The 26,071-nt window shown below is 40.0% G+C and overlaps 1 protein-coding gene across 1 annotated transcript; it reads right to left on the reverse strand.

The window, feature by feature from the left end:
* Positions 1–19,153: 19,153 nt before the first annotated feature.
* On the reverse strand, positions 19,154–20,083 carry LOC127222271 (olfactory receptor 4X2). Its single transcript, XM_051184279.1, has one exon. The coding sequence runs from the start codon at positions 20,081–20,083 to the stop codon at positions 19,154–19,156; it is 930 nt and encodes a 309-aa protein (XP_051040236.1).
* Positions 20,084–26,071: the final 5,988 nt, after the last annotated feature.

The following is a 26,071-nucleotide window of genomic DNA, read 5'->3' on the forward strand; positions in this document are numbered from 1 at the left end:
ATATACTTTCCTCATTATGTGTACTCAGTGTTTTAACTATGATTTGGTTGATTTTCTATTCTGTTTTTGTTTATTTAATGTCTTTATACTTCTTGTATCTGAAAGGGTGTGTCTTTCCTTGGTTTGGTGAAATTTTCTTCTATGACTTATTGAAGAGCTAGTCTATGCCATTGATTTGGGATTTTTCTTCCTCATTCATGCCTACAAGTTGAAGGTGTGGTTGTTCCTTTCCTTTATGTTCCTTCTCTGTGTGTTTTAAAATTTTTGTATTCCTTGCTATTGAGTCCTAGTATTCTATCTTTTGCTAGATTCTTTCTACTTACCAGCTTTCCTTCGAGGTTTCTATGTGTTATTGGATTTTTCATTTTCATCTTCATTTCTGCTTGACTTGTTTTCAGTGTTTCTGTCTCCTTATTGAAATCCATTCTCAAGTCTTGGACTGGCTTTTATTATTATTATTATTATCATCATCATCATCATCATCATCATCATAATCATCATCATCATCAATCTTATGTTTGTGTTTTCTTGGGCATCACTAAGGCATTTATTCTACATAAGCAATGCCCTTTATTTCATTGAGCTCTTTGATTAAGTTTATGATTTTTCATTGGGGGGTGGGGTGGTTTGAGACAGAGTCCCTCTTCATAGCCCTGGCTTTCATGGAACTCACTATGTAGACCAGATTGGTCTCAAAGTCACAGAGATCCACCTTCCTACCTCTGCCCCTTGAGTACTAGGATGTGCCATGCCCAAAAGGTTTTTTTTTTTTTTCTCTCTCCCTGTGTCCTGGCGTTTGTCTAGGAAATTTTCAATGGCAAGCATATCTATAAGACTGATAGGGGTTGGAGAGAATATACTGTCTTGATCTTTCATATTTTTGTGATGATCTCTGAACATATAGAAGTCTTTTGTTCTAAGTCTGATATGAATAGAATGGGTTGGGGGTAGAATTAAGGAGGAATGGGCGGGTTGAGCCTAGAAGTTGGAAATGGCTTCAGTGAAATGAAATTAGATCAAAATAGATGGTTGGTTTATAGAGTTTGCTTCCTGGTCCAAGCCTGGAGTATGTGAGGTAAATCTGGCTTGGTGGAAAGGTTGGATGTGATGTGGGAGAGGGCTATGTTTGGAGGATAGGTAGGGAGGGTCTTGGATGAATACCAGAGATTATTTTTGTTGCAGGCAGGGGAGGGAAGATTACTTTGGGGCACTGAATGTGGAACCAGCCAGACTTAATCTGGCAGGATAAACTGGGTTAGACCCTGGAGAAGGAGGTGGGAAGTCTGGCTGGGTACAGAGGTTGGAGTGGCACTGGTGTTTGGTGGCAGGTAGATTAGGTCCTGGTAGAGGCTTTGAAGTTGGTGGTGATAGAGGTGGGTGTGGCTATACTAGGCTAGGATACTTGATGTGAGACCTGGGCTGGAACTGGTGGGTTAACAAAGGAGGTATTGATGGGGAGATCTGTCCCTGGAGATGGAGGTATGAAATCTGTCTGGAAGATCGATTTTTAATATATGAGGGCTGGGAGACAGACCACTTGATACTCTTACAGAGGACCTGAGTTTGGTTTCTAGCACCCATATGGTATTTAACAACCATCTGTAACTTCAGTTATATGGGATCAGACCCTCTCTTCTGACCTCTACTTGTACCAGGCACACACTTGGTGCACAAAAAGACATGCATAAAAACACTTGTAAAAATAAAATAGATAAATCTAAATACAATATGTTGGAATCGTAAGGGCATACTTAAAAAAACACATACTCCACTAAATTGGAAAATCTTAAAAGAAAAAAAAAAGGATAATTTTCTTGATAGATACCACTTAACAAAGTTCAGTCAAGATCAGATAAACAATTTAAATAGACCTATTATCCCTAGTGAAATAGAAGCAGTCTCCCAATGGAAAAAATCTCAGGGCTGGATGGTTTTAGTGCACAATTCTACCAGACTTTTAAAGAGAGTTAATGACAATACTACTCAATTTATTCCATCAAGTGCACACAGAAAGAAAATTGTTCATTTTATATGGTCACAGTTACTTTGATACACAAACTACATAAAGACTCAACAAAGACAGAGAATTGTAGTCCAACTAACATTATAAACATAGATGCATAGATTCTTGATCCAATACTTGGGAACTGAAACCAAGAACACATAAAAAAGACAGTCTTCCAATATCAAGCAGCCTTCATCCTAGAGATGCAGGGATAGTTCCACATGAAAATGTGCCAATAACTAAACTGGAAAAAAAAACCCCCAAAATGTGATTATCACACTAGATGCTGAAAAAGCCTATGGCAAAATGTAATTCTCCTTCATCATATAAGTCCTAGAGAGATCAGGGATATAAGGGATATACTTAAACACAACAAAGGCAGTTTACATCAAGCCTATAGCCAACAAAAGATACAATGGAGAAAAACTCAAAGCATTTCCACTGAGATCAGAAACAAGCTTGTCCACTCTTTCCATATCTATTCAATACTGCACTTGAAGTTTTAGTTGGAGCAATATGACAACTAAAGGAGATCAAGGATATACAAATTGAAAAGGAAGAAGTCAAAGTATCTTTATTTGCTGATGATATATGATAGTATACATAAGTGACCCTAACATTCCCACCAGGGTACTCCTACAGCTGATGAACACTTTTAGCAAAGTGGCTGAATGCAAGATTAATAAAACAAACAAACAAACAAACAAACAAACCAGTAGCCCCCTATATACAAATGACAAACTGACTGAGAAAGAAATCAGGGAAACAACACTCTTTAAAATAACCTGAAATAATATGAAATATCTTGGGGTATCTCTAACTAAGCAAGTGAAGGTCTTGTATGACTAAAACTTCAAGTCTTTGAATAAAGAAATTAGAGAAAATATCAGAAGATGGAAAGATCTACTATGCTCATGAATCTGTAGGATTAATATAGTAAACCTATCAAATCCTACAGATTCAGTGTTATCCCCATCAAAATTCCAATACAATTCTTTAAAAAAAATTGTTTATACCTGACCTGAACAAGAGGGAGCTCATGAACTCCAGACCAACAGCTCGAAAACTAGCATAAGACAGAACCAGGCCCCTGAATATGGGTGTTAGTTAGGCCTGGGCAGTCTATGGGGCCTCTGATAGTGGAATAGCATTTATCCCTAGTGTACTAATGGATATTGGGAGCCCATTCCCTATAGAGGGATACTCTTTCAGCCTAGACACATGGGGGAGGGCCTAGGCTCTGCTCCAAATGGTATGACAGACGTTGAAGATGCCCCATGGAAGGCCTCACCCTATCTGTGGAGCAGAAGAGAGATGGGATAGGGGTCAGTGGGGGGTATGGGAGAATGGGAGGGAAAGGGAACTGGGGTTGATATTTAAAATAAGATTGTTTCTAATTTAAATGAAAAAAAAAGAAAAATTTGTTTACTTTAAAAAATTTTATTTTACATTCCAACAACAGTTTTCCCTCATACATCTCCCTCCTCTCCTGCACCTCCAATCCAGCCCCCCCATCCACTCCTCCCAACAGGTAAGGGCTCCCACGAGGAGTCAACAAAGTCTGGCACATTAAGTTGGGGCAGGATCAAGCCCCTCCCCCATGCATTAAGGCTGAGCATGGTATCCCACCATAGTGAATGGGCTTCAATCAGCTAGCTCATGTACCAGGGTTAGATCCTGGTCCTATTGCCAGGGGCCCCTCAGATAGTCCAAGCTTCACAACTGTCTCCCACATATGGAGGGTCTATTTTGGTGCCATGGATTCTCCACAGTTGTTGGTCTAGAGTTCATGAGTTGCCACAAGCTTGGTTCAGCTGTCTTTGTAGATTTCTCCATCATGATCTTGACCTCCCTTGCTTACATATTCACTTCTCCCTCTCTTCAACTGGATTCCCAGAGCTTGGCCTGGTGCTTGGTTGTGGATCTCTGCATTTGGTTCCATCAATTAATGGATGAAATCTCTATGATGAAAGTTGGGATATTCACCACTCTAATTACAGGGGTAGTCTTGCTGGGGTTATCCTTGTGGATTCTTGGGAATTACCCTAGCATAAGGTTTTTCCCTAACCCCACAGTGGCTCTCTCTATTAAGATACCTCTTTTATTGCTCTCCCACTCCATCCCTCCCCCCTCAACCATCCCTCATGTTCTTATCCCTCCTCCCTTCCCCTTTACTGCCTCCTCATATTCCCAGATTACCCAGGAGTTCTCATCTAATTTCCCTTCCCAGGGCAATCCCTGGGTCCCTCTTAGGGTTCTCCTTGTTACCTAGCTTCTCTGGAGGTGTGGCTTTTAGTCTAGTTATTCTTTGCTTTACATCTAATATAAACACACACTGTGTTTGTCTTTTTGAATCTGGGTTACCTCACACAGGATGTTGATTTTTTATTTTTTAGTTCTATTTCCATCCATTTGCCTGTAAATTTCTGATTTCATTGTTTCTTATAGCTGAGTAATACTCTATTGTTAAATGTACCATATTTTCTTTACCCATTCTTTGGTTGAGGGGTATCTGGGTTGTTTCCAGGTTCTGGTTATTATTAATAACACTGCTATGAACATTGTTGAGCAAGTGTCATTGTGGTATGCCAATACAATTCTTTACAGACCTTTAAAGGATGCTCATCTCTTGTATTCTGCTGGTGAAGCGTTCCTCTGTAGTTCCTGCACGAATTTCTCAATTTTTCTTTTCCAGAATTACCTCTTTGTTTTTTTTTATTGACTTTATTTACATTTTCAGGTCTTGGACAGTTTATTCATTTCTTTCAACTGTTTGTTTTAATGGATTTATTCATTTCCTCTTTACGGATCTCTATCATCTTCATAAGTTGGTTTTAAGGTCTTTTGTTGTGTTTTGGCTATGATGGAATATTCAGGGTCTGCTGTGGTAAGATAGCTAGGATTTAGTGGAGACATATTGCCCTGGCTGTTATTGTGTGTTTTTATCCTGGCATATAGGCATCTGGGTTTGGGATGATTATAGGTCTAGGGACTACTTTTGAATTTGTCTTTGTTGGGTGGGTTTTTTCTTCCTTGTTTTCTATTTCCTCCCTGGAGCTTTGGAGAGTGTAATGGTTTTGTGTTGCCTGTTTTCCTGGCCTGTTCTGCTGGTGTGTTCATAGGGAATGATGTTTTCTGATGTTGGAGTTTGGGATATTGGATCTGAGTTAGGGGAAGAAAAGTTGGAGGAGATCTTTGTGATCCCTTGGGGGAAAGGATTAGAGACAATAGGGAGACCACAGAAGATTTCCTGCTATATATTTGGGGATAAAATGGTGGGGATTGGATCTCAGGAGTAGTAGGAGAGGTGTGAGTCTGCTTTCAGCCTACTTGTTTCCCTGTGAGGCGTAGCCTTTGAGTTAGCAAGGGGTGCCTTTGGGGTTGGGGTCTTGAAAAAAAATACAAGTCTGGGGAAGGGAGATTAGGAGGGGGTGGTCTGTGGAAATGTGAGTAGGGGGAGGGAAGGCTGCAGATAGATAGATAGATAGATAAATAGATAGATAGAAAGATAGATAGAGGTCTGCAGGTAGCCTATCTGCTTCTGGAATGCATGGCCTATGATTTAGCAGGGGGTACCTTCTGGAGTTGGCTGGGATAAAGCAATGAGTTGGGGAAAGAGGTTAGAAGGGATTGTCTGTAGGTTTTTTTTTTTGTGGGGGGATTGCTGTCTCCCCAAATAACCACACAGAAACTTATTACTATTTATAAATGCATGGCCAATAGCTTAGGCTTGTTACTAACTAGATCTTACATTTTAAATTAACCCATATTTCTTATCTATTCTCTACCAAGTGCCAATACCTTGTTTCAACATGGCATGCTTATCACCTGCTTCTTCTGTGTCTGGCTGGTGACTTTTCTCTTTCTTCCCCATGATCTCTTTTTGTCTGGAAGCCTCACCTAACTGCTACCTGCCTAGCTGTTGGCTATTAAGTCTTTTATTAAATCAATCTTAGTGGCAAATCTTCACAGTTTACAAAAGGATTATTCCACAGCATTTCCCTCACTTTGTCTAGTTAAAAAGGGAGGTTTTTAGTATGCTAGACTTTGCTGACTCCCCAAGGAAGGCCTTACCCACTAATGATCATTGGAATGGGGGGTGGGAAGGGAATGTGCAGGGGGGAGGGAGAGGGAACTGGGGTTGGTATATAAAATGAAAAATAAATTTTTAAAAATAAAAAAACATAATAAAATTATATATAACAAAAGCAGTTATCAATAAGAATTATAGTTATAATATTCAGTTCATTTGTATTTGGCAAAATTAGAGAAAATATTCTATTATCTATCTTGTCTTTGTGAGTCCAAAGTTTTATACCTAATTTATCTTTTATCATAACTAAGGAAAACTTTAAGTTTAACTATTTAGTCTTTAATTCCATCAATGATCACAGAAAGGTGTAATGTTACCTAATGTCAGGGACATTTGGCTGTCTGGACAATCACTCAAAGTTCCTTTGTAACATTGGGGCATCTAATTTTGACCTACAGGCCAAGTATATCTGACAGACATTTTTTGTGAAATAGGAATTTTCAAGAACTGTCCTACCTTGTCTTGGCAAAGTTTCTGCTGATCCAGTTTGGAAAGAATACTGTCAGCAGTCAAAGCAAGGGCAGTTTTTTGTCCACATGGCTAGCCTTTGCCATAAAGAAAGCAAACTCTGTATGGAGGTTCTTTGATACCCATCATCCTTTGAAGTAAATTGATGCTGTCAGGAGCAGACATGTCTCACTGTAAAGAAAAGCCATAGATTATTAAACACCTTCACTGCTATTTTCTGTAGGTCTTTGAAATGTTTGAAGACCATCTATCTTTTTAAATACATCTGTTTAATGTTGAGAACATATATAATATGATTACAGGTTTGATTATTATAGATGACTACTAAGCTGTATTTCTTAATTATACATTACATTTTTAAAATGAGTTTCATAAGCATAATATTAAAAACAAGAGTAGAATCATAATACAATATAACAAATATAACATTACATTTGTATCAATAAACCAAAATCTATAGCAATATAAAAATTTAAGATTCATAGTTGGTTTTCGATTAAAGTAGATTTAATAACCTATACTTTTATCTCATCATTCCTATATTATAGTCACCCTTTTATCATCAGAAAGAAATCTTTGAATATAACTCTATTGCTTAGTTTTTCTTTTTTACCTTGACCAATAATAATTTGCAGCCAATCCTCCTTAAATGACAGATATCCATAATCTGTCTTTTGGGAATGTGTGTGTTGTTTTCCCTAGACTTTTTCATGTTGTCTGGAGGCATTAAAATCTTTGGAGGATCCTGAGAAAGCTCAGGATTATGGTCAAGTCCTGGCTGGAGTAGTTGTGAGGCTAGACCATCTCAGTAAGCAGCCTTGAAGCTATTCTGGATGCAGAACTCTGAGGAAAACTGTAACAGAGGTGCTGGATCACCTGGGGCATTTGCTTTTATTGGTGTCTGGTCCCCTTGCTCTGAAAATACATAAACTTTTAAAGTTAATATACATATCTGGTTAATACAAGTATAGACTGTATGTTGTATACAAGTTAGCCGAAGATGATTTTTTGTTTTGTGTTTGAACAGGTAAAATATACATTACATATCTTCCAGTTTTTCTAAGTTTATTTCTTCATGTTTGCAGTCAGGATTTTCAAAGTCTTCCCCAGTCAAACCTGATTATCTTCAACCTTGAACAAATCCACAGACTTTCATTTTCTGTGAGAACAAAAGCACAATCTCTTCCCCAAAGCAACATATCTTTTGACTTCCATTTTGAAGTCAAGATATTTTTAAAATATATAGGTTTGTTTAATCCAGAAGCTTCCATAATCCAGTGTCTCTTAGCAGCTATCACTTATTCATCATCAATAAAAAATTTAAAGACAACACAATAACATATAGGATTCAGATTTCCCATGTGTGCTTTATATTTACATGGCTTTTTCTCTTTATATTTACTTTTTTTCATTAAGGACTTTCTTATTTTTAAACTATTTTTATGACTGTCCAATCCTTTCTCTTTTCACTTACTAGCCTATATATATTTTAAAACATAGTAACCCACTTAGAGTTTTTCCCCCCATACTGCATATCTGTAATCTTTTCTGTGTGCATGAGCAAAACTTAAATCCACCATATGGCTTGGTTCATGGTATACTGGTGGGGCTTACTCTGGTGGCTCAAGTCTGCAGGCAGTGGCCAGAAGATACAACTCTGCACTGTGGCCTGCATGAGAAACTATGAGATTAGGAAACTGTGCTTGCCTCTGTTTTATTTTTTTTTTTTTTTGCATATAGAGTATTTTTTATTTAATTTTATATAACAAAGTCCAATTAAATGAAAACAAACATTTATACACAATATTTGGGAATTTGGGCGTCGTTCTTTCCAAACTACTTCCTGCTGGTAAGGGGCGCTGTCTTGGGGGATTCGAAGAAGATTCAGATATCCTAGCTGTAGTCTGTAGGGCTGTTTTGTCCAGCTGTTTGGAATGTAGGATCAGCTTGTACTCTGTTTCAGGCGGTCTGGTGTGATCAAACCACATTAGTCTGGAAGGAATCCACATCTTTTCATTTTCTGTGGAAACAAAAATAGAAATACTTTTCCCCAGTAACTTGTTCTTCAACTTAAATTTTGGAGTCAAAGCGTTTTTTTTTTTTTTTTTTTATTATTATTATTTTACATGTCGATCCCAGTTCCCTCTCCCTCCCTCCCTCCCTCCCCCCAAGCCCTCCCTCCCTCCTTCCCTCCCTTTTGCCCTCTCTACCCTCTCCCATGCACTCTAAACACCCTCCCCTCCCAACCCCCCACCACAATACAATATGTGGGGGAATGCCATCCAGTTGGGGTCATGTAGATCTGACAGGTCCTGTGAAGTAGGGACTAGGGCTTCTCTCCTATCTCTAGAATAAGGCAGTTATCCCTCCATGGGGGATATGTTTGCAAAGTCCTTTTGTGCACCAGGGATACATCCTGGCTCCACTGTCTGAGGTCTCTCAGACTGTTCAGACCTTCTGGCTGAGACCCATATTCAGGGGAGTCCGAGTCAGACCTCTGTTGGCTTCCCAGCTATCAGTCTAGTGGCCCTTAGCTCCTCCTTGTTCAGGTAAGCTGTCTCTATGTACTTCTACCGCATGGTCTTGTCCTCTCCATCTGCTTCTGGGTTCTAGTTTGACTCAGTGTTTATGTATGGGTGTTTGCTCCTGTTTTCAACAGGCATTAGTTGAGGACTCCATGGAGAAGTTAGTTGTTGATCTCACTCTCCGGGAAGGGCATTTATGATAGCCTTTCCACTGAAGCTGAGATTGTTAGTTGGGAGCAGTCTTGTAGTTCCCTCGACCTTTCTTTGTGTTCAACTTTCTCTTCAAACCAATATTGGCTCCCTCTTTTATGTTCTCTCTCTCTGTCTCTGTCTCTCTCTCTCTTTCCTATTTTCCATTCCTAACCAGGCTCAATCCTCCTAGTCACACATGCCTTCCTCTCCTCCCTCTCATTTTCTCCTACTTCTCTCTCCATTAGCTGTCCTCACCCACTATACCTGAGGTCTGGGGGACTTGTCCCTTCCCAGTTCTGTGAGGGACTTTATATGAATCTCTTAGAATACAACTTGTATCCTAGTTCCTCTGGTGATGTGAATTATAGGCTGGTGATCATTTGATCTAGGTCTAAAATCCATATATGAGTGAGTACATACTGTGTTCCTCTTTTTGTGACTGGGTTACCTCATTCAGGATGGTTTCTTCAAGTGCCATCCACTTGCCTGCGAATTTCAAGATACCATTATTTTTTTCTGCAGAGTAGTATTCCATTGTGTAGATGTGCCACATCTTCATTAACCATTCTTCAATTGAAGGGCATCTAGGTTGCTTCCAGGTTCTTGCTATTACAAATAGTGCTGCTATGAACATAGTTGAACAGATGTCTTTGTTGCATTGATGTGAATCCTTTGGGTATATGCCTAAGAGGGGGATTGCCGGGTCCTGTGGTAAACTAATTCCCATTTTCCTGAGGAACCGCCATACTGATCTCCAAAGTGGCTGTATGAGTTTGCACTCCCACCAGCAGTGGAGGAGTGTTCCACTTTCTCCACATCCTCTCCAACATAAGTCATCACTGGTGTTTCTAATTTTAGCCATTCTGGCAGGGGTAAGATGGTATCTCAAAGTTGTTTTGATTTGCATTTCCCTGATAGCTAAGGATGTGGAGCATTTTCTTAAGTGTCTTTCAGCCTTTTTGATTTCCTCCATTGAGAATTCTTTCTTCAGTTCTGTACCCCATTTTTTAATAGGGTTATTTGGTGTTTTGTTGACTAGTTTCTTGAGTTCTTTGTATATTTTGGAGATCAGCCCTTTGTCGGATATAGGATTAGTGAAAATCTTTTCCCAGTCAGTGGGCTGCCGTTTGGTCTTGTCAACTGTGTCCTTTGCCTTACAGAAGCTTCTAAGTTTGAAGAGGTCCCATTTATTAATTGTTTCTTTCAGTGTCTGTGCCCCTGGAGTTATGTTCAAGAAGCGGTCTCCTATACCAATTTGTTCAAGGGTACCTCCTACTTTCTCTTCTAAGAGGTTCAATGTGGCTGGATTGATGTTGAGGTCTTTGATCCATTTGGACTTGAGTTTTGTGCATGGCGACAGACATGGGTCTATCTGCAGTCTTCTACACACCCTCATCCAATTGTGCCAGCACCATTTGTTGAAGATGCTGTCTTTGCCCCATTGTATCATTTTAGCTGTTTTGTCGAAAATCAGGTGTTCATAGGTGCATGGATTAATATCAGGATTTTCAATTCGATTCCATTGGTCTACCTGTCTATTTTTATGCCAATACCAGGCTGTTTTCAGAACTATAGCTCTGTAGTAGAGCTTAAAGTCAGGAATGGTGATGCCTCCTGATGTTCTTTTATTGTATAGGGTTGTTTTGGCTATCCTGGGTCTTTTGTTTTTCCATATAAAGTTGATTATTATCCTTTCAAGGTCGGTGAAGAATTGTGGTGGGATTTTAATGGGGATTGCATTGAATCTGTAGATTGCTTTTGGTAAGATTGCCATTTTTACTATGTTTATCCTACCTATCCAAGAGCATGGGAGGTCTTTCCATTTTCTGGTATCTTCTTTAATTTCTTTCTTTAGAGTCACAAAGTTCTTATTATATAGATCTTTTACTTGTTTGGTAAGCGTTACACCAAGATACTTTATGTTGCTTGTGGCTATTGTAAAGGGTGATGTTTCTCTGATTTCTTTCTCTGCCTCTTTGTCGTCTGAAAAAAATAGGGCTACTGATTTTTTTGAGTTTATCTTGTATCCTGCTAGTTTGCTGAAGGTGTTTATCAGCTGTAGGAGTTCCCTGGTAGAGTTTATTGGGTCGCTTATGTAAACTATCATATCATCTGCAAATAGAGACAGTTTGACTTCTTCCTTTCCAATTTGGATGCCCTTGATCTCCTTTTGTTGTCTTATAGCATTAGCTAGAACTTCTAGTACGATATTGAAGAGATATGGAGAGAGAGGACAGCCTTGTCTTGTTCCTGATTTTAGAGGAATTGGCTTAAGTTTCTCTCCATTCAGTTTGATGTTGGCAGTTGGTTTGCTGTATATTGCTCTTATTATGTTTAGGTATGTTCCTGTTATCCCTGACCTCTCTAATACCTTTATCATGAAAGGGTGTTGAATTTTATCGAAGGCTTTTTCTGCATCTAGGGAGATAATCATATGGTTTTTCTTTTTCAGTTTGTTTATATGGTGGATCACGTTGATAGATTTTCGTATGTTAAACCATCCCTGCAATCCAGGTATGAAGCCTACTTGATCATGGTGGATGATTTCTCTGATGTATTTTTGAATTCGGTTTGCCATTATTTTATTGAGTATTTTTGCATCGATGTTCATCAGGGATATTGGTCTGTAGTTTTCTTTCTTAGTTGTGTCTTTGTGAGGTTTGGGTACCAAAGTTATTGTGGCCTCATAAAAAGAGATTGGCAATAAACCTTCTGTTTCTATCTTGTGGAACAGTTTGAGGAGTAGTGGTATTAGTTCTTCCTTGAATGTCTGGTAGAATTCTGCACTGAATCCATCTGGCCCTGGACTTTTTTTCGTTGGAAGGCTTTCGATGACTGCTTCTATTTCATTTCGGGTTATAGGTCTATTTAAGTTGTTTGTCTGTTCTTGATTTAATTTTGGTAAGTGATAGTTATCCAGAAACTTGTCCATTTCCTTTGAATTTTCAATTTTTGTGGAATACAGATTTTCGAAGTATGACCTGAAAATTGTCTGGATTTCCTCTGTGTCTGTTGTTATGTTCCCCATTTCATTTCTGATTTTGTTAATTTGCATGTTCTGTCTCTGCTTTTTCGTTAATTTGGATAAAGGTTTATCAATCTTGTTGATTTTCTCAAAAAACCAACTCTTTGTTGCATTGATTTTTTGTATTGTTTTCCTGGTTTCTATTTTGTTGATTTCAGCCCTCAAGTTGATTATTTCCTGGCGTCTGCTCCTGCGGGGTGAATTCGCTTCTCTCTGTTCTAAGGTTTTCAGTTGCGCTGTTAATTCATTTATGTGACTATCCTCTGTTTTCTTCATATGGGCACTTAGTGCAATGAACTTCCCTCGTAGCACTGCTTTCAAGGTGTCCCATAAGTTCGGGTATGTTGTATCCTCATTCTCGTTGAATATTAGAAAGTCTTTAATTTCTTTCTTTATTTCTTCTTTGACCCAGGAGTGGTGCAATTGCACATTGTTAAGTTTCCATGAGTTTGCAGGTTTTCTGCTATTTGTATTGTTGTTGAATTCCAATTTTAAAGCATGGTGGTCCGATAAGATACAGGGGACTATTTCTATTCTCTTGTATCTGTTGAGGTTTGTTATGTCTCCTAGTATGTGGTCGATTTTAGAGAAGGTTCCATGTGGAGCAGAGAAGAAGGTATATTCTTTTGTCTTTGGATGGAATGTTCTATAGATGTCTGTTAGCCCCAGTTGAGACATAACTTCTGTTAATTCTTTTGTTTCTTTGTTGAGTTTCTGATTTGTGGTCCTGTCTAGTGTTGAGAGTGGTGTATTGAAGTCTCCCACTATAAGTGTGTGAGGTTTTATATGAGCTTTGAGTTTTAGTAGTGTTTCTTTTACGAATGTGGGTGGCTTTGTATTAGGGGCATAGATGTTCAGAATTGAGACTTTGTGTTGATGGATTTCTCCTGAGATGAATATGAAATGACCATCTTCATCTCTTTTGACTAGTTTTGGTTTGAAGTCTAGCTTGTTAGATATTAGGATAGCTACGCCTGCTTGCTTCTTATTTCCATTTGATTGGAAAATCTTTTCCCAACCCTTTACCCTGAGGTAATGTCTATCTTTGGAGCTTAGATGTGTTTCTTGTATGCAGCAGAAGGATGGATTCTGTCTTCGTATCCATTCTGTTAATCTGTGTCTTTTTATAGGTGAGTTAAGACCATTAATGTTGAGGGTGAGTAAGGACCATTGATTGTTGATGCTTGTTTGATTTAGGTTTGTTGTTGGCAGTGGTATTGTGAATATATTTGTTCTGCTTCACCCTAGGTTTCTGGTGTAGTTGGATTATCTGTTGCCTACATTTTTGTGGGCGTAGTTACCTTCCTTGGGTTGGAATTTTCCTTCCAATACTTTCTGTAGGGCTGGATTTGTAGATACATATTGGGAAAATCTGGTTTTGTCATTGAATATCTTGTTCTCTCCATCTATATTGACTGAGAGTTTTGCTGGATATAGTAGCCTAGGCTGGCATCCGTGTTCTCTTAATACTTTTAGAACATCTATCCAGGACCTTCTGGCCTTGAGGGTTTCCATGGAGAAGTCAGGTGTAATTTTGATAGGTCTGCCTTTATATGTTACCTGTCCTTTTTCCTTCGCTGCTCTTAATATTTTTTCTTTATTCTGTATGCTAGGTGTTTTGATTATTATATGTCGAGGGGTCTTTTTTCTTTGGTCCAGCCTATTTGGGGTTCGGTATGCTTCTTGTACTTTCATGGGCATGTCCTTCTTCAGATTTGGAAAGTTTTCCTCGATGATTTTGTTGAATATGTTTTCAGCACCTTTGAGCTGGGCTTCCTCACCTTCCTCTATGCCTATTATTCTTAGGTTTGGCCTTTTCATGGTGTCCCACATTTCCTGGATATTGTGTGTTAAGGATTTGTTGGATTTATGGTTTTCTTTGGTCGATGAATCTATTTCTTCTAGTTTATCTTCTGCGCCTGAGATTCTCTCTTCCATCTCTTGAATTCTATTGGTTATGCTTGTGTCCGTGGTTTCCGATTTTTTGCCCAGCTTTTCAATTTCCAGCTTTCCTTCCATTTGTGTTGCCTTTATTTTCTCAATTTCGGTTTTCAAATCTTGAACCGTTTCCTTCACCTGGTTAATTGTTTTTTCTTGGCTTTCTGTACTTTCCTTAAGGAATTTGTTCATTTCTTCCACTTTTTTGTTTGTTTTTTCCTCTATTTCTTTAAGGGATTTTCTCATATCTTCTTTGAGGGCCTCTATCATTTTTATGATGGTGATTTTTAAGTCATACCCTTCTGCTTCCTCTGCTTTGTTGTTGTGTTCCATTCTAGTTGGTGTAGATTCCCTAGATTCTGGTGGTGTCATGTTTGTCTTTCTGTTGTTAGGTGTTCTCTTGTATTGCCTTCTTCCCATAGTTTCTTCCTGTAGGTGTTGGTGGTGTCTCTTCCCTCTCTCTATGGTCCTTCCCAGATGGGCTTATGTGGATCAAAGATTCAATGTCTGTATCTCTGTGTGGTCCAAGCTCTCTAGGAGGCTTCTCTCTGGCCAATAGCCGGGAGAAGAGGACGAGGGCTGGGCTGGAACTTGAGAAGGTTTTGCAGGGTAGTGGGATCTCACTGGAAACTGGCGCTCTCCAGCTGAGACCTCGTTCTTTGGCAGGGCCCGGATTTGGGGGTCAAGGATCTTGCCTGCAGGAACTCCAAGTGGACCCGCAGAGATAGGCGGATCTCTGGGAGGGGCCTGGGACTCCAGCAGAGGACTGGAGGCGGGGTCAGGGACCAAGCCGGTGGAAATTACAGGTGGTCCCACGTGGATAGTCAGGTCTCCTTTGTTGGGAGTTGCTCCGAGAGGTCTCCGAAGTAGGGTGGACTGTTGGCTCCACCCTCTGTCCCAGTGCTCAACCAGAGCGGCAGGACCGTAGGTGGGGTAGGGCACAGGGTGGGGGGGGTAGGCTGGAGGTTGGGATGGGTGGGGGTGTATCAGAGCTCCAAGGGTGCTCTCAAAGGGGACCGGAGACAGGAGCAGCAGGATCAGGGGCCAATCCAGGGAGTTCAGGCGTGGGAGGGGGGTAAAGAGGTTGAAGGGGACAGGCAGCCCCGATTGGGCCCAGACTCACCTCTGGCCAATAGCCGGCAGAAGAGGACGAGGGCTGGGCTGGAACTTGAGAAGGTTTTGCAGGGTAGTGGGATCTCACTGGAAACTGGCGCTCTCCAGCTGAGACCTCGTTCTTTTGCAGGGGCCCGGATTTGGGGGTCAAGGATCTTGCCTCTGGCCAATAGCCGGCAGAAGAGGACGAGGGCTGGGCTGGAACTTGAGAAGGTTTTGCAGGGTAGTGGGATCTCACTGGAAACTGGCGCTCTCCAGCTGAGACCTCGTTCTTTTGCAGGGGCCCGGATTTGGGGGTCAAGGATCTTGCCTGCAGGAACTCCAAGTGGACCCGCTGAGATAGGCGGATCTCTGGGAGGGGCCTGGGACTCCAGCAGAGGACTGGAGGCGGGGTCAGGGACCAAGCAGGTTGGAAATTACAGGTGGTCCCACGTGGATAGTCAGGTCTCCTTTGTTCGGAGTTGCTCCGAGAGGTCTCCGAAGTCTTGCCTCTGTTTTATGTTGGAATCTTTTATTAAGCTTTTCTTTTTATTTATTTATTTATTTATTTATAATTTATTTTATATAACAAAGTCCATTTAAATGAAAACAAACATTTATAGACAATATTTGGGAATTTGGGCGTCGTTCTTTCCAAACTACTTCCTGCTGGTAAGGGTCACTGTCATGGGGGATTTGAAGAAGATTCAGAAATCCTGGCTGTAGTCAGTAAGGCTGCTTTGTCCAGCTGTTTTGAATGTACGATCACCTGGTACTCTGTTTCAGGCGTTCTGGCGTGATCAAACCACATTAGTCTGGAAGGAATCCACATCTTTTCATTTTCTGTGGAAACAAAAATAGAAATCCTTTTCCCCAGTAACTTGTCCTTAACGTAAATTTTGGAGTCAAAGCATTTTTTTTTGTAATTTAATTTGTTATTTTACATGTCGATCCCAGTTCCCTCTCCCTCTCTCCCTCTTTCCTTCCTTCCCTCCCTCCCTCCCTCCCTTTTACCCTCTCTGCCCTCTAACATGCACTCTAACCACCCTCCCCTCCCATCCCCCCACCCCAATTCCATATATAGGGGAATGCCAGGTAGGGAGGGATTTATATCAGGACCAATGGTCCCCAAATAGTAAATCACATAGAGACTTATTATTAATTATAAATGCTCATCTGATAGCTTAGGCTTGTTACTAACTAACTCTTACATCTTAAATTAATCCATAGTTCTCATCTATGCTCTACCATGGGGCATTACATTTTTCAACATGGCATGTTCATCTCCTGCTTCTCCTTTATCTGGCTGGTGAATCTACCCTTTTTCTTTTTCGAGCTCTCTTTTTGTCTGCAAGTTCTAACCTCTACCTCCCTAGTTATTAGACACTTAGCCCTTTATTAAGTCAACCTGAGGGACAAATCTTCACAGTGAACAATAGGATTATTCCACAGCAATGGTCTGTGTGATTCACAGGCAATGTGGGCAGACCATATAGGAAGGAAGGCTGCAACTGGTGTTCTGTTGCAGTCTAGGAATAAGACTGCTGTATATAAACTTTCATTGTAAAGTAACTTGACACAAAAAGTCTTGAAAAAGTACAAAAAATAATTTCATATTTCCTTTAATCCAATATCCTTATTAAGAATATTTTGTCATATTTTCTTTATTATTTTCTCAATAAGTAAATAGGTATGTAGACAGTGATATAACATGAACAATCCTGGAGATGTAATATACAGCATGAGGCATATACTTAAAATTATTCCAGCTGTATGTAGGAATACACACCTGAAATCTAAGCCTTTGAGAATCTGAAGCAGGAGGGTTTCTGCAAGTCTGAGGCAGGTCTGGACAGTCTATCATCTATCTATCTGTCTATCTATCTATCTATCTATCTATCTATCTATCTATCTGTCTATCTTGTATAATATCTGTAATAATCTATACATATATCTATATCCATATCTATCACCTATCAATAATCTAATCTATCATCTATAAATCACCTATATACATATATATATATATCCATATCTATCTAATCTCTCTCATTTATCTATGTATCTCTGTCTATATCTCCAATCAACATCCAATTATATACTGAAAATTTGGCACATGAGTGAACTTTAGGAACTCTTGTAACAAAATAAGCTAGCCATGGAAGTAATGGATATGCTAATTTGCTTCACTGTAACTAATGATTTCATAGTATATGTATATATAATACACATTTTATATAGCTTAAATATGTAGAATATAAATAATATATATCTGAAATGTCTGCAAGTTGCTGACATGAAGGCTTCCACATATGGACATGTCAATGAGACATCCCTAAACCCAAGGAGGAAAACCCATTATAATCATTAAAACAAGAAAATAATCATCTGTATAACTAACTTTCTTAGGTTGTTTATAAAGTTTTGCCTCACTGGAGCCTTTTATCTAAGATAATATCTAACCCCAAAAATTCCCATTTTACTCAATTACTTTTAATATTTTGTGGAAGAATTTTTCAGTTTTTCTTAATTTTTATACTTCTGAAGAGTGAAATATAGCTGCTTTACAGATCTAATTTAAACCAAGTTTCCAACTGAGGAGGTGCCTATGGCTCTTTACTTGGCTATTAGGAGGTATATGACATCAATTCATCTAATTCTGGTATGCTACCATTGGACAGTTGTAAAGAGGGTAGAAATGGTACGTTTTCTATTTGAAATCAATAAATATATTGTTAGAGATACCTTGGGACAGTTTTAAAGCACACACACACACACACACTCTCTCTCTCTCTCTCTCTCTCTCTCTCTCTCTCTCTCTCTCTCACTCACAGTTCTTTCATACAGAACTACAGGCAACTGAGGAAGTTTGAGAGTGGGAGAGTTGATCCTCCCAGGAAAGAGTACACTAACATGTTGTTCAGTGCCAAACTAGCAGCCCTGAAACACACATACAAATTATATTATATGGACTGAACAGGTCATGTGTGTGTGTGTGTGTGTCTATACATATATGCATACATATGTATGTATATGTATATATACACACAGTTATTGTATGCAATAATAGTGAAAAAATAGGTCTTGAATTTGAAGGATAGTGAGGAGGGATATATAGGAGGGCTTATAGGGAGGAAAGGGGAAGCAAAAAAAATGTTGTAATCATATTATAATTTCAAAATATTTTTATTAATGAGAAATGTATATATAATAAATCAGGATATTATATCCCAGGTTGGCTTAAAATTGGCTGCATCACCAAGGATGACCTTCTGTTTTGGGGCTTCCAGGCGCTTAGAATAACAGGAATGCATCACCATGCCAAGTTTATATGTGCTGGTGATTAAACTCAGGGCTTTATGGATATCAGCACTGTAGCAGCTGAGTCCCCCCCACTATACTTAATTACAATGTCTTGATTCTATGAGGAGTGCATTCACAGGGCATGCAGTTCAATTTCACAGTGCAACAAAGGCCTTCATATTCTTCAGTAAAGTAAATTCACTATAATGAGTGAGTGAATCTCAAGGAAAAGCTAAAGGTATAGTTGGATAGTCCCCTTTGCATATTTTTTCACATTGTTATTTATAGGGGTAAAGATTTGAAACATTCTAAAATGGTTAGGTGTATTATAGTATATCCATAGCAGGATATATTTTACAAGTGCTTAAAATGAAAAATTTAGGATGGACCATAAAGAATAACTCTAGAACCAACAAGCCCTACAGATTTTCTTTTTATCCATTTTGCCCAGTCATGGTCAAATTAGGAATTTAACATCCTTCTAAACCCATGACCATACAAAGATTCAGCCTCTATTTTTTATCTACTTTTATTGTCCTGATCCATAGATTCTTCATGGCTTTCTTCACTTCTGCATTTCTCAGGGAATAGATGATAGGGTTGAGGAGGGGAGTTATCACTGTGTAGAACACAGCTACCATCTTGTCTACAGACAGAGTGGCTGAAGGTCTCAGGTAGATGAAGACACAGGGTGCAAAGAATAAGACAACCACAGTGACATGAGACCCACAGGTGGAAAGAGCTTTACGTCGTCCCTCAGAACTCTGAGTTCTCAGATGAAACAAGATGACCACATAGGATGCTAAGAGGACCACAAAACTGATCACAGACAGACTACCCCCATTGGCAACAATCAGCAGACCATTGAGGAAAGTGTCTGAACAGGCAAGTTTGAGCACGGGAAGCACATCACAGAAATAATGGTCAATGACATTGGGGCCACAGAAGGGCAAGCGGAAGATGAGAAGGATCTGGGCAAAGGAATGCACAAAGCCTCCTACCCATGCTGTTCCCACAAGAACAATACACATCTGTCTGTTCATGATGCTGGTGTAGTGCAGGGGCTTGCAGATGGCCACATAACGGTCATAGGCCATCACTGTGAGCAGGAACATCTCAATGCCACCAAAGAAGTGGATGAAGAAAAGCTGTGTCATGCAGCCCCACACAGATATGGATTTCTTCTCAGCCAGGAGGTCCAAGATGAGTTTGGGGGCTGTTGTAGAGGAGTAGCAGATCTCCACGAAGGAGAGGTAGCTGAGGAAGAAGTACATGGGGGATCCAAGACTTCTGCTGACTGCAACAGTGACCACCATGAGGAGGTTCCCCAGCACAATGGCTGTGTACAAGAGCAGAAATATCACAAAGCAAACTCTCTGCACATCTTTATTGGGAGAGAGTCCCAGAAATATGAACTCAGTCACATTGTGTATGTTAGCCATGAGGGAGCAAGTTGGGTGGTATGATCTGAAATGATATGAAAGATGGTGAGTTAGTAACATGGAGAAGAAAGTCTTTAAGACCAAAAGTGCAACTGTATTGTGTATGGCTGGAATAGTGGTGGAAATGGCAACATATAATGTTATAGGAGAGATACCATCCATCAGTGTATGACTGTTAAGGACTTTGGACTTTACCCTAAAGCCAAGGTCCATCACCAAGAATGTTGCTACCCAATGAGTAAGTCACTTTGTATGCAGAATGTGAAGCTGTGGAAACAGACCAAAGAAGGAAAGACCTTCAAAGCTGTATTTCCTCATCAAGAAGAGGCCTCCAGGACACTATTTCCATCTGTGTTGCATGATTTTCTATTGCCTTTGAATGGTTTTTAGTATTCTTTCTCCTGCAGTCTTCCTTTATTTCTTCTTTCCTTGGTTTGCAGAACAAAGTCCTTAACCATTTAATATACAATATCAGTGGTGTTTCCAGAATAGCAACCCTGGTGTAGCTCTCTTGATTCTCACTATCCCTTAAGGGGATGAGAGCTCACTTTAGACATGGCTGTGACTGTATTTCTTCTAATTCTTGTCCTTATTCTATGTTTGATTACCTATTGATCTTTTCTTTACCCTTCCCTTCAATCCATTTACTTCTCTTATCTCTCCTGGTACTTTAATTTCCTCTAATTCTCTTAGTGGCAGAAATGATCCAACATCCTTCCTCAGGGACCAGCTATATAATGCCTCAGAGCATTACCCAGACTGCATAGTGACTGACTTGAAAACTAGGCTTTTTTTTCCCAACATAGCCGAGACTTTGTGCATTCACACAGCCTTCCTCTAGCGAGACTCCAGGGCTCTGGAGGTTAGAGCCAGATGGTTTCTCTCATCTCACAAAAGCTCTCTGCTTGCTGATCCAGAGAAGTGCTGAAGACCTCTGCAGACCAGAGGGAACTCAGGAAATACACCTTACAATTGTAGACACAGAGGGTGGAGAGCAGGCACAAATTCCAAGTCATTAGACAGTTCTCTCAGGAAGCTACTTGTGGAGGAAAGAGCTGAGTTCACATCTAGCTGTTCTCAGTAGTAACTTATGTAATGTCTACAGAGTTCTTTAAGTTTTCAGATACTCAAGATCCAGACTGTAACATGCAGATGGCACACACCTCAGAGGAAGACACTGAAAATCCTAAGTCCTGTCCCATTCTCCTATAAGCTAAGTCCTAGCCCTTGATTTCTTGGGTTCCTCTCAGAGATGAGAAACCTCCTCCCTCACTCATAAGTCCTTGCAGCCACTGTGCCTTCTCTCAGAGCATTCTGCAACTGTAACACTTATCATGATGAATTGTATTGCCTACTGCAGTATGAGTTCCCTGAGGACAGAGTGTGCCTTGCTCTTCATTTCATCTCCAATGCTCACTGAAGTCATTTCATGAGGTAGCATTCAGTGAAGATTGGAAGAATAAATGAATAGTTGATATCTAAACTTACTCTCCTTAGTCTGGTAACATTGTAGGTGTTCAGTAACTACCGAAAGAGGAAAAGTCTCCATGGTATGATATCATACCTTATTTATTCTGGAGTCTTACCAAGGGTCCAGACAGTGTTTTTCACTAATATTCATGCAGGCATACTCTGAGAAATGCCAGGTGTCTCATTGTACCATTCCCTTTACTATCAAAGTGGAACAAACTGTTACAGCTAAATTAAACCCATGACTGTACAGCTCACAATAGTGTTTCAGTTGTGTTGCTGTTCTGAGCACAATGATATGTTATTATGCTCCTAACACATAGACACAAATAATTGTGAGAACAGCACTGGCTCATAGTCTCTTCCCAGTTACCTGATGAAGATGCATAGGCCAGGTATGGCATAGTCTCCTGCCTCAGTGGAGTCACAAGATGAGGATATGTTCCCTTGCAGCCTTAGACTTGGAAATGTGGCGATCCATAGCTTCAACTTCCTAAGAATTAAAAATAAAAGCAAAGAAGACTTGCCTCTCAAGTGTTCCTCAGAGAACTAAGAACTTAGGTAGGTCAGCTTTAAGTTCATTCCAAGAAAAGCCTGGCGGTTGGGGGCTGGGGGAGAAGTCATGATTGAGAGATGGGGAGTCCTTGGGGGATCTTCATCCTCACCCCTTTCTAATTAGGAAAAATATCTTACGGAAGCAGGACCTTAAAGTCTCTGTGGGAACCTACTTCAGAAATCAGTGAGGAATATGAAAGAACCGGAACTCACCCACTGTTTAGAGAGCACTTATGAGTGTGGGGAGATCTCACCTGCACACCAGGAACTTAGTCATGTGACTTTACAGAAAATTACATCCTTTAAAGATGGTCCAGGGATTTTAGAAACACAGGAGTGAGGACAATACTTGCGGTGAATTAGATGTATAGATCAGCGGTTTTCAACTGGGGGTGATTATACCTGTGCAAGACTTAGGGATATTTTTCCTTTGAGCAGCCTGGTTTCGGGGGGCGGGGTGGAGTGCCGCTGAAATTAAGGAGGCAGAAGTCAGAGATGAAGGAAGTATCCTACAGTACATAGGATGCTCCTGTATAACAGAATGTTGTAACCCAAGGAGTCCACAGACTTGTTCTGATGTCCTACTATTGATAAACAAAAATTTCCCTGAATACATAGTCATTTAAATGGGGTGATAAATGCATAAGAGCTCATTACACAGCTTTGACCATACCTGCTTCTGTTTTAACTTTCCTGTGGTAAGATTTAAAAACCACAAAAATGGTCTCATGTGTCACACTGTTTAGCCTTGAACTCTGTGTAGATCAGGCTGGTCTCACACTCAGAGATCCATCTTTCTCTGTCTCCCAAGTGCTGGGATTAAGGGTGTGCACCTCCATGCTGGGTGAACACAGAAGATTTTTAGGATAGAGAAAATATGCTATTATGGTGGCTGTATGTCATCACCCATTTGTGTATGTACAAGCCTCTGGAGTGTACAACAGCTAGAATAGACCACAAATAAATTATAGACTTTGGGTGAATGATGTGTCCAGTGAGAAATGTTGATAGTAGGAGAGGTGTGTATCCATGAGTGGTTGTTGTAGGAAACTGTCTTTGTTAAATATTTGTAGTAAAAAATGATGTTTTTCTCCACAATTTATAAATTGTACTTGTCATGACAGGTTATTGTTGTTTCTAAACTGGTGGTGAAGATTAAGCCATTGAATATGACTTTATTTACCCAGCTGAAGTTCAACCCCATTAGTGCTTTCTCACTTAGAATTAGGGTTATAACTTTACATTTGCATGTGAAATGAGTAAGCGGATATTAGTGTAGGCCCATATTTTAAGATGTTTTTCAAAGATCTCACTTTTAATAGCCAAAATGAAACCATATAAAAAAACTATTGGTCTCAGTTAGTGAAGTGTTTGCCATGAACACATGAGGATCTGAGTTTAGGTCTCTAGATTTCACATAAAATCTAGGTGCCATGCCTTAATGCCAGCACATGCTTGGAGGTAGGGTGCAAGGCAGAGATAGAATCCTTTGGGCTTTCTAGCCAGCAAGCCCACTCGAACTGATGGGCTCTGGTTCAGTGAGAGGCTTTGTTGCAATAAAATTCAGGTGGAGAAGTGATTTAGGAATACTTGAATTTGATTTTTGTCTTCTCCACATACATACATGTATGTGCAGCCATCCTTACACATGGATGCATGCACGGGTATACACACACACACACACACACACACACACTATATACCTACACACATTCAATTTATTGTAATTCACAGCAAGAATGGCATATCATAAGAGCACATAATCAAAAAAAAAAAAAAAAGAGCACATAATCATGCTTCCATTTATAGGAACTCACAATGACAGAAATTAGAATTGTGAAGTTGGACACAGTGGCATATGCCTTTCATTCCAGTACTGGGAGGCCAAAGCAGGTGAATCTCTGAGTTCAAGACAAGCCTGGTATACAGAACAAATTACAGGCCAGTTAGGGATACACACAGAAACCTATCTTGAAAAAAACAAAAACAGAAACAGAAGTAGAAACAAAAACAACACAAAACAAAAAACAGGAATTAGATCAGTGGGTACTGGCTGGGTTCAGAGATTCTGAAGAAGTCATGAAAAGGGTCCTGGAATGATATAAATGATTTCTATCTTGTTTGAGATGTTAGTGGTGCAGTATATAAATCTCAAAAGTCACTGAAATGTATACCAAGGATGCAGAAATGTGATAGTGTTTCTACTGAAGTAGATAACTGGCACACTGCACAAGATTCACGGGACTGGTTTAAATATAATTTAATTCAAATATAATATAATATAATTCAAATATAATATAATTTTATTCAGGGAGAAATAACTTACACATGATGCAGATGACCACTGCAAGTTCCTGCTCCAGTGATCCACACCAGCTGCCCTCCATGACCCTATCTGGGGCCAGAGAGAGCAAGCCTGTCCTGGACCCCAGACCAAATACCGCATGCTCATGTATACACCTATGACCACAGCGAAACTGGCATGGACTGTGCCACAGGTGCAGCTGGGTGAATCTCTCACTACATTTCTACAGTGAATTATTTTCTTCTCGAGTCCTATATTCTTTCAGATTTCATTCGTTATAGCTAAACTAATCCAAACAATGTTTTGACTTCTGTTATAATATATTAACGGCACTTTTGTTTATCAGAGGTAAATCCCAAGAAAATTGTTTCTTATTTCCTCATGACCCCATGTCTGGCCCAAATGATTTCCAAATGATATGGATAAACGATGTTGGTATTACTTTGATGTCTTTTGTTTACTTAGCATTCACTGTGTGTTTACCCTCTGTCATTTATCATGTAGGGGTACATGGGGTATGGTTAGTATTCACTATCAACGTGACTAGATTTAGATTCACCTATGAGATTGGTGAGGCACTTTGATGTGCATCGTTGAGAGCATTTCTAGAGAGAACTAACTGAAGAGGAAAGGCTCATCTTGATTGTGGGTGACACCATTCTACATGCTGGTGACTGGAATCCCATGCTTTCTGCCTATCAAGTGCAGAACAGCCTCTGCCACATGTTTCTCCTGCTGTGCTGTTCTATCCAAATATATAGAGTAAAGCAACCATGGATGGACTCTTCTGAAACTGGACCAGGTAAGCATTTCCTTTCTTTTTTTTAAATTTTTTAAAATTTATTTTATATAACAAAGTCCAATTAAATGAAAACAAACACTTATACACAATATTTGGGAATTTGGGCGTCGTTCTTTCCAAACTACTTCCTGCTGGTAAGGGGCGCTGTCATGGGGGATTCAAAGAAGATTCAGAAATCCTGGCTGTAGTCTGTAAGGCTGTTTTGTCCAGCTGTTTTGAATGTAGGATCACCTGGTACTCTGTTTCAGGCGGTCTGGCTTGATCAAACCACATTAGTCTGGAAGGAATCCATAGCTTTTCATTTTCTGTGGAAACAAAAATAGAAATCCTTTTCCCCAGTAACTTTTCCTTGAACTTAAATTTTGGAGTCAAAGCATTTTTTTAAATTTAATTTATTATTTTACATGTCGATCCAGTTCCCTCTCCCTCCCACTCACCCTCCCTCCCTCCCTCCCTCCGTCCCTCCTTCCCTTCCTCCCTCCTTCCCTCCCCTTTACCCTCTCTGCCCTCTCACATGCACTCTAACCACCCTCCCCTCCCATCCTCCCACCCCAATTCCATATGTAGGGCAATGCCATCTAGTTGGGGTCATGTAGATATGGGGTCATGTGAAGTAGGGACTAGGGCTTCTCTCCTGTCTCTAGATTAAGGCAGTTATCCCTCCATGGGGGATGTGTTTGCAAAGTCCTTTTGTGCACCAGGGATACATCCTCGTTCCACTGTCTGAGGTCCCTTGGACTGTTCAGTCCTTCTGGCTGCATCTGGGTTCTAGTTCGACTCAGTGTTTAGGTATGGGTGTTTGCTTCTGTTTCGAACAGGTATTAGATGAGGGCTCCATGGATAAGTTAGCTGTTCA

Source organism: Phodopus roborovskii, unplaced genomic scaffold (genome assembly GCF_943737965.1).
Source record: "Phodopus roborovskii unplaced genomic scaffold, PHOROB, whole genome shotgun sequence".
NCBI classification, from domain to species: domain Eukaryota; kingdom Metazoa; phylum Chordata; class Mammalia; order Rodentia; family Cricetidae; genus Phodopus; species Phodopus roborovskii.